Consider the following 13,835-nt stretch of genomic DNA (forward strand, 5'->3'; position numbering starts at 1 on the left):
GGGGGTAACAGGAAGGGGGGGGAAAAGCCCACAGGCCCTGGACATACTAGTCTAGAACTCCAGCATGTGAGGAGCTACTAACGTACAGCCCACACCATCAACAGGCATCGAGCAGAGCTCTCTGCACAGGCATCATAAGAAAGGGTCACCCCCCCCCCCCAGTGCTTTCCACTCTGGGAAACCCCAGACACATCAAATCAGTCCCTGCCCTGTTCCAAAGCACAAAGTTATTGAGACCATTGAAGATTCCCAGGACAATGCACGTAAACAAATACAAATTTATTGAACAGCATTTAATAAATACTATACAGACAATGCAAGATTTGTACACGTTCTCTGATCCGTGATTAGCACACATCCCAAGAATGCTATCCCACACTCCACTCCGAATCCTAAAACATTATCCTGAAGTAAGCTGGTTTCACGTAGTTGGCAGACTTCAAACATCTGTGATACTTCCGGGTCCGCAAGTACATGGTTACATGATGAAGAATATCTAATGCTACTAAATCTAAGAGAAGACTGGGCCTGAAAAAGTACTTACCCAGAATTTTTAATGACCCCATAAGTATTTTCTTTCCCCACCCCATTGCCAGTCTGAACCTTTCAAGGAAGGACGAGGAATGCTTCCAAAAGCAAGCTGACCACCAACAGTGTTGTACGCAATATGATCAGTTCTGAGCATCCAGGCGACACTCAACACCGAGTTTTTAAAAGAAAATAATCTGTGATTGCAAGTAAACAGTCAGCATTCACAGCCTCAATCACAGGTTCGCAAAAACAACCAAAAATCAGATCAGATCGGCCACATTCATCGGCATCTCATCCACAGTAGTGTTGTAGAACGACTCAATGTCACGCAGTGTCCGCCTGTCTTCCTCTGTGATCAGGTTTATGGCAACACCTTTACGTCCAAAGCGGCCTCCACGGCCAATTCTGCAGAGGGTTAGGGGAGTGAGCACAAGGTCAAAGTGAGCATTTGCTGCCAAGGACTTGGGATCTGGTGCACTGAAGCAGATAAACTAGCCAACTAGGGAAAAGGTGCGGCTCACTACTCACCTATGAATATAGTTCTCGCGGTTCGAAGGCAGATCATAGTTGATCACCAGGGACACCTGCTGCACATCAATCCCACGAGCCTAGAACAAATAACCACCTTTGTTAGCCAACAAGCCAAGTAATTCCCCCAGGACAGCCCACCCTGTAATGTCAGACCTGAGGCCCATCTGTGACCAAAGACAACAGATTAGGCCAGTCACCAGTAACAAGTGGCCTTGGTAATGTCAATGCCAACTGCCTAAAACAAAGCTACACAATAATGGCACAAAACAGTTTACACCTTTACAAAAAAATTAAGCCAAACACAAACTATACTAAATTCCAAAATCCTGGGGGACCCACCTCACCATCTGGTGCTGAAGATGGTTATAAGAGGCAGTGTTGACTGAGCAATAAGTAGTGAACTTGGGTTAATCCATAGTCCACTGTGGAGTACAGTCCACTATTCTACCAGAAAGCCCAAACCCAGAAAGTACAAATAGTCTTCAGGGAAAACAAAGGCTCTCTGGAGTTTTGCAGATGGTGGAATATTAGCTGCTTTAACTGTTCCAAGCTCCTGTTAGGGAAGGGAGTTGCCTCTTATACAACTCACCAGCAAGTCAGTAGTAATGAGAACACGGCTGGATCCAGATCGGAACTCTCTCATAATGAGATCTCTCTCCTTCTGTTCCATGTCACCGTGCTGTAACAAAATGCACACATCATCAGTTCCATACCACAATGAGTAACAGCCATTAGACAGTTCCCTCTACAACAGTTAGATTAGAGCAGGAACCAGCAAACCTCTAAGGCAACCACACCCAGATTTAGTCATACTGCCAGATAAGATTACTATGAAAGAGAGTTGGAATATAACACTCATGCGAAGGGAAATATTTTAAGTGCATTACAACATTTAACAATGCTAGGTACTATATATTCAATGTAGTGCTGTATTTAGCCCATATGCCAGTGATAATTGCATTCAAACAGTCAACTTTATTCCTCAACAGCTTGGCACACCAGTGTTCACAGAAACCCCACAATGCAGATAGAGGCCATTTTGGCCCATCGAGCCTGCACCGACACATATCCCACCCGATCCCCGTAACCCCTACACCAACACATATCCCACCCTATCCCCGTAACCCCATGTATTTAATCCCCCTAACACTAAGGGTCAATTTATCATAGCCAATCAACCTAACCCGCACATCTTTGGACTGTGGGAGGAAACCAGAGCACCCGGAGGAAACCCACGCAAACACAGGGAGAATGTGCAAACTCCACACAGACAGTCACCCGAGGCCGGATTCGAACCCGGGTCCCTGGCGCTGTGAGGCAACAGTGCTAACCACTATGCCACTGTGTGTTGTGGCACTAAGCGAAGGCCTAACCACTTGCCCACGGTTGTCACAAATTGCAACACTCCAATATAGTCAGAATACCAGTGGACTGGATAAAGCGAGGCATTTGTAATTAAACATTCACCGGCCGATCCTTACCAGCGCAGAAACTGTGAAATCTCTTGCAAGCATCTTCTCAGTCAGCCAATCCACCTTTCTCCTGGTGTTAATGAATATAACAGCCTGAGTGATGGTGAGAGTCTCGTACAGATCACACAAAGTGTCCAGCTTCCATTCCTGGAGAAAAACAGATGGCAAGATACTTTAAACACTCTTGCACAATGTTATTGCAATTCAATGCTACTGCATTTCCAATCCCCAACCCTAGTCACAGTATCTACAGTATGCTATTTGGCAAAATCTTGTCAACTGCATTATAGTTGTGTAAAACCACAAATGGTAATGCACAGTGGAGTGCAGGTTGTCTCTCTACCAAAGAGCTGACATCCAATGTAGCACCAAGCCCACACAGAAACAAACAGCTCCCTGGACAATACAGGCTCCTCAGCAGCAAGGTTTAAAAAGTCATCATGCTGCTTTTGACACATCACATGGCTCGAGCAGAGTTTGTTATCTCTCCTCCCCCATCACAAGGTATGAAGTGAGAAGTAACCTCCCCGGCACCTCACCTCTCGCTCCACGTTGATGTAGAACTGCCGGATACCCTCCAGTGTCAATTCCTCTTTCTTCACAAGGATGCGAATTGGCTCACGCATGAACTTCTTTGTCACTTCCAGCACATCAGAAGGCATTGTAGCAGACAGCAAAACCACCTGTTTGAAAAGGCAACAGTTAGAGAGCTTCAGAATTCAGATCAGTCTGCAGCAGAGTCTGTGCCACCACATCGACAGGTAAAAGTACCGGACATTAAGAAAGAGGTCCACTTCTTCCTATTTCAATGGGTGGGCTTTAATCTATGTCCCAACAAATCCAACTGTCACCGATGAGAACATCAGAGTTAACCAAAGCTCTCAGCTTCAGCAGGATACTTGCATAGGACAATCTGCTTCAAAGGAACAATACAATGTCTGGTCACAGGACTACCCCTTGAACCTGGTTGAGTGAACCTTAATCCCAGCCTTTAGCGATGATCTAAACTGCTGCCCGCGGTTTATTTAAGCAAAATTGTTTTGAACTTTGTACATGGCCCACAAAAGGCAGAAACTTGGGACATGCCAGCTATAGCAAACATCAGCTGTACCTGGATGGAAGTGTTGAGTTTCTGGAATATTTCATAGATCTGGTCTTTGAACCCTCTGCTCAACATTTCATCCGCTTCATCCAACACAAACATCTTGATGTACCTTGTAGCTAAAAACACAAAAGTAACTCAGTTAAACTGCTTTCTTAGCAACAAGGTCTCTTCCAAAAGAAACTATCTACCCACATCCTTGAACTAAAGTCTGGTCCAGCGGGATTCACGTTAGCACAGAATCTAGACTGGCCCACCTAGGTGCCGTGCAGAGGGAGTGCAGCATTGTCAGAGGTGCTCTTTCAGGCTAGCTGCCTCTACCAAGATACGAGAACCTGCGGCACTAATCTAGTCCTGCAACATTCACCCTTCCAAAAACAGATCAGCTGCTTGTGGGACTGTTGTGTGCAAACAGGCTGCTGCATTTGCTCAGCAAACAGAGGAACCCATTGGCTGTGAAGTACTTTGAGATGTCCAGGAAAAATGAATCTTGTTTTTAGCTTGGTAATTCTGGTAACCCCCAATCTCCCCACTGTGAAGTTCAAATCTTTCCACTAATGTACTTACAAAGATGCTGGCGGTTCATCATATCAAACACACGGCCAGGGGTCCCAACCACGATATGCGGAGCCTCCAGTTGAAACTTCTGCATGTCAGATCGGATACTGGTGCCACCGATGCAGGAGAAGCAGGTGCCACCCATGTAGTCGCCCAGAGCCACAATGACCTTCTGAATCTAAAGGCAAGATAAAACATTACTGAGAATCAGCAACGAGCCAGTCTGGAACAAGTTTAGCAAGCACACAGAACAAGAGAAGCACCCTACCTGCAGAGCCAGCTCCCTAGTTGGGGCCAGCACCAAGGCCTGCGTCTCCTTCAGGGCCACATCCAGCTGCTGCAAGATAGAAATGGCAAACGTGGCCGTCTTACCCGTACCCGATTGTGCCTGGGCAATGACATCATACTCTAGAAGGGGGGGGGGGGAAGTCACAATGACAGCAAGTTATTGTGTGGTATTCAACAGTACCAATCTAGAATCAGGAGATTGAGTTGCTTGTTTAAGTAACTATTGCACTGATGTGCTCCATCACCAAGGGAACCCCCATTGTCTGACTTATATTAACATATAGAAGATAGGAGCAGGAGTCGGCCATTCGGCCCCTCAAACCTGCTCCACCATTCAATGAGAGCATGGCTGATCATCCAAACTCAGTACCCTGTCCCTGCCTTCTCCCCATATCCCTTTAGCCCATTATCTAACTTCTTCTCAGTCAGGCTCAGATACAAAATCAGTGCTAATTTCCATTATCCACTACAGACATTACATGAAGATTGGAGGTTCCACTGTAACTGGAACACTTTACACTAGCCTTACAAAATCTTGTGTCCATAGCATGAACCAGCAGAAATTCACTGGTGGAATATACTGGGATGAATATGGGCTAATTGTTATACCCCAAGTCAGATTGAAGAAACAGTACCACATTAAAAGGTACCTCCTTGCCCAGTGACTGGGGACAGAGACTAAATGCAAAACTCAAATCCATCCTAAAGGCAGTGCAGGAGGAAATATTCCAACAATGCTGCAGAATAAAAAAACTTCCCACGACATCACCCATGTAAACTCCTCCCCAACAGGAGGAATGATGCCTGTGTATAACCATAAACAGTTCAACATTGCTGCACTAGCTATCCTTTAAATGTGCCCAATATCTTGACCAGTTTCTGCTTCCAGTTGAAGAAATCCTGCCTAAACTTGCCCTTGTGATCAGCCAGGAAGGCTTTTGGGTTGGTTTTGGCAACCTTAATAGTCAATGCAATGCCTACCCCTGATGCAGGGAAGAATGGCTCGCTGCTGGATGGCAGATGGCTTTTCAAAACCATAGGCGTAGATTCCACGAAGGAGGTTCTCACGCAGGTTCATGTCATCGAAGTTATCCACGATCTCAGTCCAGTTGCTCTGCAAAGGCACATTCTAAATGTTACGCCAAACCCAAGCATGCACAGCTAGCCACCACTGCACCACCCTGCCAATCTTTCCCTTTCATATTTGTCTGAAACTCAAGAACACACACACGAGTTTTTAAACCTCTAGTAGTGTTCCAACGCTGCTCAGAGCAGAGGCAACAACTCATCTTGTACTGGTTTCAAGATGCTTGTCGGTCCATTTCTTGGAAACCAATTCTCCTTTCAGTCAACCATCCTCTTTGTGCATTACTCAGGGGAAAAAAAAAACAGGGCTATGGGGCAAGAGTGGGACTAACTGGAGAGCTGGCACAGGCAGGCTGAATGACCTCCTTCTGTGCCATATCATGGAGATCAGTTTAGTACAGGCAACATTGATGCACCAACACAAGGTAATAACCCAGTCTGAAAGTGCAACATAAACTGTGATGCCCACTGTTGCCAATCAGTACACTCAGCTTCTACTTGGAATATCCCAATATAATCATCGCAGGAGAAAATTGGTAAGGAGCAGGTACATCGCTGGAGCTTTTGGTTTCCAACTGTACAAGTGAATTTAAACCTGCTCACTTCAACGGTCAGCACATGGCCATGGCCTCATTTTACTTACCTCAATGACACCTTCAGGTTCCATTCCATCAGGGCAGCCATGATCGTTAGATCTAAAAATTAGGAAAAAAAGGTTAGAAACAAAAATCATCTCCAGGGGTCAGTCATTTAGGACAGAGATGAGGAGGAAGTTCTTCACCGAGAGTGGTGAACCTGTGGAATTCTCTACCACAGAAGGCAGTTGAGGCCAATTCATTAAATATATTCAAGAAGGAGTTGGATATATTTCTTAAAGGCTAAAGGGATCAAGGGATCTGGGGAGAAAGCAGGGACAGGGTACTGAGTTTGGATGATCAGCCATGATCTCATTGAATGGCGGAGCAGGCTCGGGGGGCTGAATGGCCGACTCCTGCTCCTATATGTTTCGATCCCCTTCCAAAATTATTAAAAAGACTCAATTTTGAGAACAATGCTAACTTCCCCCTGCCCACCCAAAAAAAGCTAATGGCAAATCATCAAAAGTGAAATTTAGAATTAGGAACACCCATCTTAAAAAAAAACACATTGGAGTAAATTTTTTCCTAATCACTAGGACCAAGTCATTGGCTGCTGTGCAACATCCTTCACTTGTGGGGCAATTGATGAGCAGCAACACTGCATAAAAACTCATGACGGCAGCAGAGACACCACTTCCCAATCCGCTCCGAATAATAAATCATTTCTCCATCGCAGAAGCCGGGCTCCACATCGGAGGGCAAACGCGACGGGGCACCAGAGGATCCGGTGCGAAGTCGAGGGACGCTGCCCGGCTGAAGGAAAAGGGGCCAAGGACAGGTGGGGATCAGGGACTTGTGGCACAGGGGCACGTGGAGGGGGCTTGGCTGCACTGCTGCAATTGTGATGCAGCAGCACAACAGGCCAGCATCACAGCTGATCTGCAAACTCTTTAAAAAAAAAGGATTTCTAGCTGAATAAAGGGGCACGGGGGGGGGGGGGGGGGGGGGGAAAGAGGAAAGGGTTTAAAGAAATCTGAAAGAGCACAGACCGACAATTGCAGCAACAGTTCAAATTCCCCCTCTTACCCCTGGGGAATCCATAATTACCAGCCCCCGAAACACCATGCCCCCTTTAACGAGGCAATGGGGATTAAAAACCATTCTCCTGTAACAACCCAACTCCTTTAAATCAAAAAGACAGGATTTCCCCCTCCCTCCCACTTTCCTTAAAAGCCTTTTTCTTCGCAGCCTGAAACCAACCAATCGAGAGAGCTACTTCCTCCTTGCTCCGTGTGTCTGATCGCCGCGGGGACACCGGTTCAGGGGGTTGGAGCGAGGGGTGGCCGAGTGCGCCTGCGCCACCCGCGGGGCGCCTGCGCAGGCGCGGAGCCCGATTGCGCAAAAAAGGGCGGGGCGGCCGGCGCCTGCGCAGTGGCACCCGCGGGCCTAGAGTTTTTTGGGGGGGGGGGGGGAAAGAGAGAAAACGTGGCGGCGGCGGGAGGGAAAGAACGCCTGCGCACATGGACCCGGCCTCCTTTAACCAAACACCCCCCCCGCCCCAACTCCTCAGCCCATCCGCCATGCGGTTTAAACTCCCCCCTTTAAAACTCAACCCACCCGACATTTCCTCAGCAAACCGCCATTTTAGGAAACGGGAGGGGAAAAAAAAAAGATGGCTTGTTTTCCGATTCTCAACACTCGCCGCCCCGAACCCTCCGATTCCCGAACACCCCTCGAACCCGAACGTTCCGATTCCCGAACACCCCCCGAACCCGAACGTTCCCCGAGCCCGAACGCTCCGAACCCCAACGTTCCGATTCCGAGCGGCTCCGATTCCCGTAAGCCCCCCCGAACCCGAACGCTTCCGATTCAAAAAAAGCGCGAGCGAGGGGGGAAAAAAACCGGCGAGTGGCCAAGCGGCCGACAGCCGCCCCACCGAGCGAGCCACAAGCTAAGGTAAGGCCGATCATAATCTCCGATCATCATCATCCAAACCACCATCAGCTCGCGCTCTTGGGGTTTTATTTTATTTTGTAACGGGGAGGAGGAAAGCGTGGGGTAAAAATTTCACATTTTGGAACAGAGGAAAAAATGCTGAAGCCACCCCTGGCGCACGCCGCCGCCGCTTCCCCTCGCCGCGCGGCCATTTTGTGGACAATCAACGCGGCTCATCCTCTCCCTCACACACTATTTTTTAAAAATATTTTTATTTAAATCGTCGCGTTTCCATCACATCCCCATATATATGTGTGGTTTTAATCCTTCGACCGTATTTTTTTTTACTGCCCCTTTTTCGCTCAAGGTACCTGTATTCCGCGCCGTCTTCGGACATTTTCTTTTTTTCTCTTCTTGTTGTTTGTTCGCTGTTATCTGTCGCCGCCGCCCGAGCTTGTCACAGCCGAGAGAGAATCGCCGCGCTGCTCGCCTCGCCTTTTATATGGCGGCCCGGGGGGGCCTCGCCCCGCCTCCAGCGCAAACCTGCAGCTCGTCCCGCCCCCGCCGCTCTCCCATTGGCTGGCCGACCCCGACCGCCGCCGCTGATTGGTCAAACCCCCTCTCACTCACTCTCTCTCCGCCCACCCTGGTGTCCCGCCCCCCCGCGGCTCTCCCATTGGCTGGCCGGCCCCAATCGCCGCCACTGATTGGTCAAACCCCCGCTCACTCACTCACTCTCTCCCCGCCCACCTTCCCCTGGCCACGCCCCCGCCGCTCTCCCATTGGCCGGCCGGCGCCGCTGATTGGTCAAACCCCCGCTCACTCACTCTCTCTCTCTCTCCCCGCCCACCCCCGGCGCCGCCTTCAGTCCCCGCCCGCCCGCCCGCCGCGTGACGTCACCGCGTCCACCCCGTGACCAAGTCCCCGCCCGCGCCCCTACGTCACCGCGCTCCCATGCCCGTCAGCAGTCCCCGCCCACCCCCGTGACGTCGGCCCACCAGACCACTTCCGCTCTCAGGCAACTCACACACAGAAAAACATATTTTGCTTTTACTTGTTATTTTTTGATATTAAAAGGTTTTTTTTTAATTTCACGGGTTTTTCTCCTCCCCTCATTTGCAACACACAGAGATGCAGCAGCAAATGGGGATTTCCAGCTGTCTCCAGCAGTCCACACGTGTCTGGCACAGCTTTCACAAGGTCCCATTCATTGCCAGACAAAGCCCTGGCAGCTCAGCATCCCAGGCCCCCCTGCACCAATGGAAAGAAAAGGACTTGCATTTCTGGCAGGGCGCCCCTACGCGCTTTGCAGCCACAGAAACATAGAAGATAGGAGCAGGAGTAGGCCATTCGGCCCCTCGAGCCCGAAAACTGATAGACAGGGTGTACTAGAAAGGCTAAGTCGCCTGGTCCAGATGGCTTGCATCCCAGGTTCCTAAGGGAATTGGGGGAGCAGATAGCGGAAGGGCTTGCCATAATTTTCCTAGATGCGGGGGAGGTGCCTGAGGATTGGAAAGTGGCAAATGTGACACCATAGTTCAAGGAAGGGTGTAAGGACAACCCTAGTAACTACAGGCCAGTCAGCCAGTGGTGGGTAAAGTTTTAGAAACAATAATCAAGGAAAAAATTAACGGGCACTTGGAGAGGTGTAAGCTAATTAAGGAGAGCCAACACGGATTTGTAGAAGGCAGATCGTGTTTGACTAATCGAATTGAATTTTTTGATGAAGTCACAGAGAGGATTGATGAAGAGAATGCAATGGATGTTGTCTACATGGATTTTAGGAAGGCATTTGACAAAGTACCACATAGAAGGCTGGTTAACAAAATTGAGGCTCATGGAATAGGTGGGTCAGTGGCAGCTTGGATAAGGAATTGGCTTAAGGACAGAAAACAGCGAGTTGTGGTAAATGGCTGTTTTTCAGACTGGAGGATGGTAGACAGTGGTGTTCCCCAAGGGTCAGTGCTGGGGCCACTGCTTTTTTTGCTATATATAAATGACCTGGATATTGGAATACAGAGTAGAATTTCTAAATTTGCCGATGACACCAAACTTGGGGGTGTGGCTAACAGTGACGATGATACCAATCGACTGCAACTGGACATAGAAAGGCTAGCAGAATGGGCAGACAAGTGGCGGATGGAATTTAATACAGAGAAGTGTGAGGTGATGCATTTTGGCAGAAGGAACAGGGAGAAGCAATATACACTTAATGGCACAGTTTTACAGAGTGTGCAGGGACAGAGGGACCTGGGAGTTAATGTACATAGGTCCCTGAAGGTGGCAGGACATATTGAGAGAGTGGTTAACAAAGCATATGGGATCTTGGGCTTCATAAATCGAGGTATTGAGTACAAAAGTAGAGAAGTTATGCTGAACCTTTATAAAGCGCTGGTTAGGCCACAATTGGGGTATTGCGTCCAGTTCTGGTCACCACACTTTAGGAAGGATGTGAAGGCCCTTGAGAGAGGGTGCAGAGGAGATTTACCAGAATGGTTCCGGGGATGGGGGATCTTAGCTACAAGGACAGGTTGGAGAAGCTGGATTTGTTTTCATTAGAGCAAAGGAGGCTGAGGGGTGATTTGATTGAGGTGTACAGGATTATGACGGGTTTGGATAGTCTAGACGGGGAAAGGCTGTTCCCACTATTTGATGGTACAAGGACTAGGGGACACAGATTTAAGGTTTTGGGCAAGAGATACAGGGGGGATGTGAGGAAAAACGTTTTACACAGTGAGTGGTGAGGACCTGGAACTCGCTGCCGACAGAAGTGGTGGAAGCGGAGACACTCGATGTTTCCAAGGGGAGACTGGATAGGCACTTGAGGGAAATAAACTTGCAGGGCTGCGGGGGATAGAGCGGGGGAATGGGACTGACTGGATTGCTCTGCAGAGAGCCGGCACGGACTCGATGGGCCCAATGGCCTCCTCCTGTGTCATTATAACTCTATAGGGGAAAAATTCGGTTGCTTTGTGCCTCCCGTTAGCACCTTAAGAGGGCGCTAATGGGTCGCAAAGCCACAACACCCGGGCGCGGCGATGTCTGCGCCGCTCGCAAAATTGACCAGACATTTTGCGGCGGCGCTAAACAGGAATGCCATGATCTCCTGCGCCGGCAGATCGTGACGTCAGTCGAGCGCGCAACGCCCCGGACCGGATATTGAGTGGCGCCCCCTGCCTTACCGCCTGCCGCTAGCAGTGACAGGTTGAGGGGAGCGTATTACAGTCAGGAAGGGACTGGGGGAGCGCTATTTAAAGGCGACCGCTTCCTGCCTTTTTTTGTTGGTGACATTTTTGCACCACGCATTCTGAGAGAGAGAGAGAGAGACTTCTGGAGAGATTCAACGCTGTGTTGAGGAGTTTTGGGGACTGAGCAGCACTTTGCAGGTTCAGTTTGATTTGCCCTTGTATCGATTTAGAAGAGACTGTGGGGGCTGCACTCTGAGCTCTTTCCCTGGGCCTCTCCATTGTTCTTTCCAGCAGATTTGATGTACAGGTCTCTCCAGGCCGAGATTCAAGGCTGCAATGAGCAGGGTGTGGATGGAGAGCAAGATCGACCCTCCCCTTTAAGAACTGGCCGGCGCCAGTGTGTCTGTGTTCCATTGCTGACTGACATCACCTGAGCTCCACCAGCGCTCTGAGGTAGCGCCTCGCTCCTCGGCGTTAGCGCCTTGAGACAGGTGTGCAGCGCCTGATTTAGCGCTCCAATCACCTCCAGGGGCGATAGAAACCAAGTTTGCAGTCGGAGGCGATAATTAGCGCCAGGCGCTAAACTTTGCGCCCGGCCGATAATTGCACCCCAAACGGGGCGATACCGAATTTCTCCCCCTATGAGTCTTATCTGTCTAATCGTAACCAGAGAATCACCTGCAACAGCTTCTCTTCCCGCTCCCACATCGTTACCTCTGGTGTCCCCAAGGATCTATCCTTGGCCCCTCCTATTTCTCATCTACATGCTGCCCCTCGGCGACATCATCCGAAAACACAGCGTCAGTTTCCACATGTACGCTGACGACACCCAGCTCTACCTCACCACCGCCTCTCTCGACCCCTCCACAGTGCCTAAATTGTCAGACTGCTTGTCCGACATACAGTTCTGGATGAGCAAAAATTTTCTCCAATTAAATATTGGGAAGACCGAAGCCATTGGCCCAGAAATTCGGGTCGGGGGCTTCCCGCGGGTGCAAGCCCCCGACCTGCACTTAGCTAGCGCGCCGGCCCGTTGAGCTGTGGGCCCGCGTGGGATTCCGATCCTGGGCCTCCTCCAACTGCCGGCGCGCAGTGCTTGCGTATCCCAGGGGCGCAGTTAGTTCATAGCGTCCCCTGGGATCACGTGGGCCATGGAGAGCCAATGGGAGCAGGGAATGCTTCATTCATAAGTTTGACAGGAAGAGCTGTCAAACCTATAAATACTATAAGCCCCAAAACATCACTAAAACCTCCAAAAAAATGTTTTTAATCACATTTTAAAAATAACTGTAAATTACATAAAATAACTTTTAAACAATAATTTAAATTTTTGAAAAAATTAATTTTATTTTCTAACGGGGCTAAAAATAAACTTACCTTTCTTTAAAGTATTTAAAAATAATAAACCTGTGGAAAAAATGTTTTAATTTTAATTAATTCGCCACTTACTTTGTTAAAAGCAGGCCTTGCGCCTGCTTTTTAAAAGTGTAACTCCTGGAGACTTACCCTCCCGGAGAAACCGGCAAAAAACCCGGAAGTTCCAGGCGCACACGCTGCCTCTCCGGCGCACGCGCTGCCTCTCCGGCGCACGCGCTGCCTCTCCGGCGCACGCGCTGCCTCTCCGGCGCACGCGCTGCCTCTCCGGCGCACGCGTTCGACCTGTGAACCCCTTCCTTTAAGGGAACGGAAGTTCCGGTTTCCCGCGCTGTGCGCAGTGCATGCACGAAACAGGCACTTTCGTTGGGCCTACGCGTGAGTACCCAGCGTGTACTCACCCGTGGGGACCCGAAGTTCTGGCCCATTAATGTTTCGGTCCCCACCACAAACTCCGTTCCCTGGCCACTGACTCCATCCCTCTCTCTAACATCTGTCTCAGGCTGAACCGCACTGTTCGCAACCTCGGTGTCATATTTGACCCTGAAGTGAGCTTCCGACCACATATCCGCGGCATAACAAAGACCGCCTACTTCCACCTCCGTAACATCGCCCGTCTCCGCCCCTGCCTCAGCTCACCCGCTGCTGAAACCCTCATCCGGGCCTTTGTTACCTCTAGACTTGACTATTCCAACACACTCCAGGCTGGCCTCCCACATTCCACCCTACGTAAACTTCAGGTCATCCAAAACACGGCTGCCCCGTGTCCTAACTCGCACCAAGTCCCGTTCGCCCATCACCCCCTGAACTCGCTGACCCACATTGGCTCCCGGTCCGGCACCGCCTCGATTTCAAAATTCCCATCCTTGTTTTCAAATCCCTCCATGGCCTCGCCCCTCCCTATCTCTGTAACCTCTTCCAGCCCTACAACCCCTCCCCGAGATATTTGCGCTCCTCTAATTTTGCCTTCTTGAGCATCCCTGATTATAATCGCTCCACCATTGGCGGCCGTGCCTTCTGTTGCCTGGGCCCCGAGCTCTGGAATTCCCTCCCTAAACCTCTCCGCCTCTCTCTCCTCCATTAAAACCGACCTCTTTGACCAAGCTTTTTGTCACCTGCCCTAATTTATCCGAATGTGGCTCGGTGTCAAATTTTTTGTCTAAAAACTCTCCTGTGGAGCGCCTTGGGACGT

The 13,835-nt window shown here is 49.7% G+C and overlaps 1 protein-coding gene across 1 annotated transcript; it reads right to left on the minus strand.

Moving 5' to 3' along the window:
* Positions 1–264: 264 nt before the first annotated feature.
* On the minus strand, positions 265–8,563 carry LOC147091106 (eukaryotic initiation factor 4A-I-like). Its single transcript, XM_085977569.1, has 11 exons — positions 8,453–8,563; positions 6,212–6,263; positions 5,464–5,596; positions 4,463–4,602; positions 4,204–4,372; positions 3,646–3,755; positions 3,074–3,217; positions 2,544–2,681; positions 1,652–1,741; positions 1,060–1,139; positions 265–936 (listed from the first exon to the last, which is right to left on the minus strand). The coding sequence occupies exons 1-11, from the start codon at positions 8,476–8,478 to the stop codon at positions 792–794; spliced, it is 1,227 nt and encodes a 408-aa protein (XP_085833695.1). The 5' UTR covers positions 8,479–8,563; the 3' UTR covers positions 265–791.
* Positions 8,564–13,835: the final 5,272 nt, after the last annotated feature.

This window comes from Somniosus microcephalus, unplaced genomic scaffold, assembly GCF_052327205.1.
Source record: "Somniosus microcephalus isolate GS21.2 unplaced genomic scaffold, FLI_Smic_1.0 unresolved_chr4, whole genome shotgun sequence".
In the NCBI taxonomy this organism is placed as follows: Eukaryota; Metazoa; Chordata; class Chondrichthyes; order Squaliformes; family Somniosidae; genus Somniosus; species Somniosus microcephalus.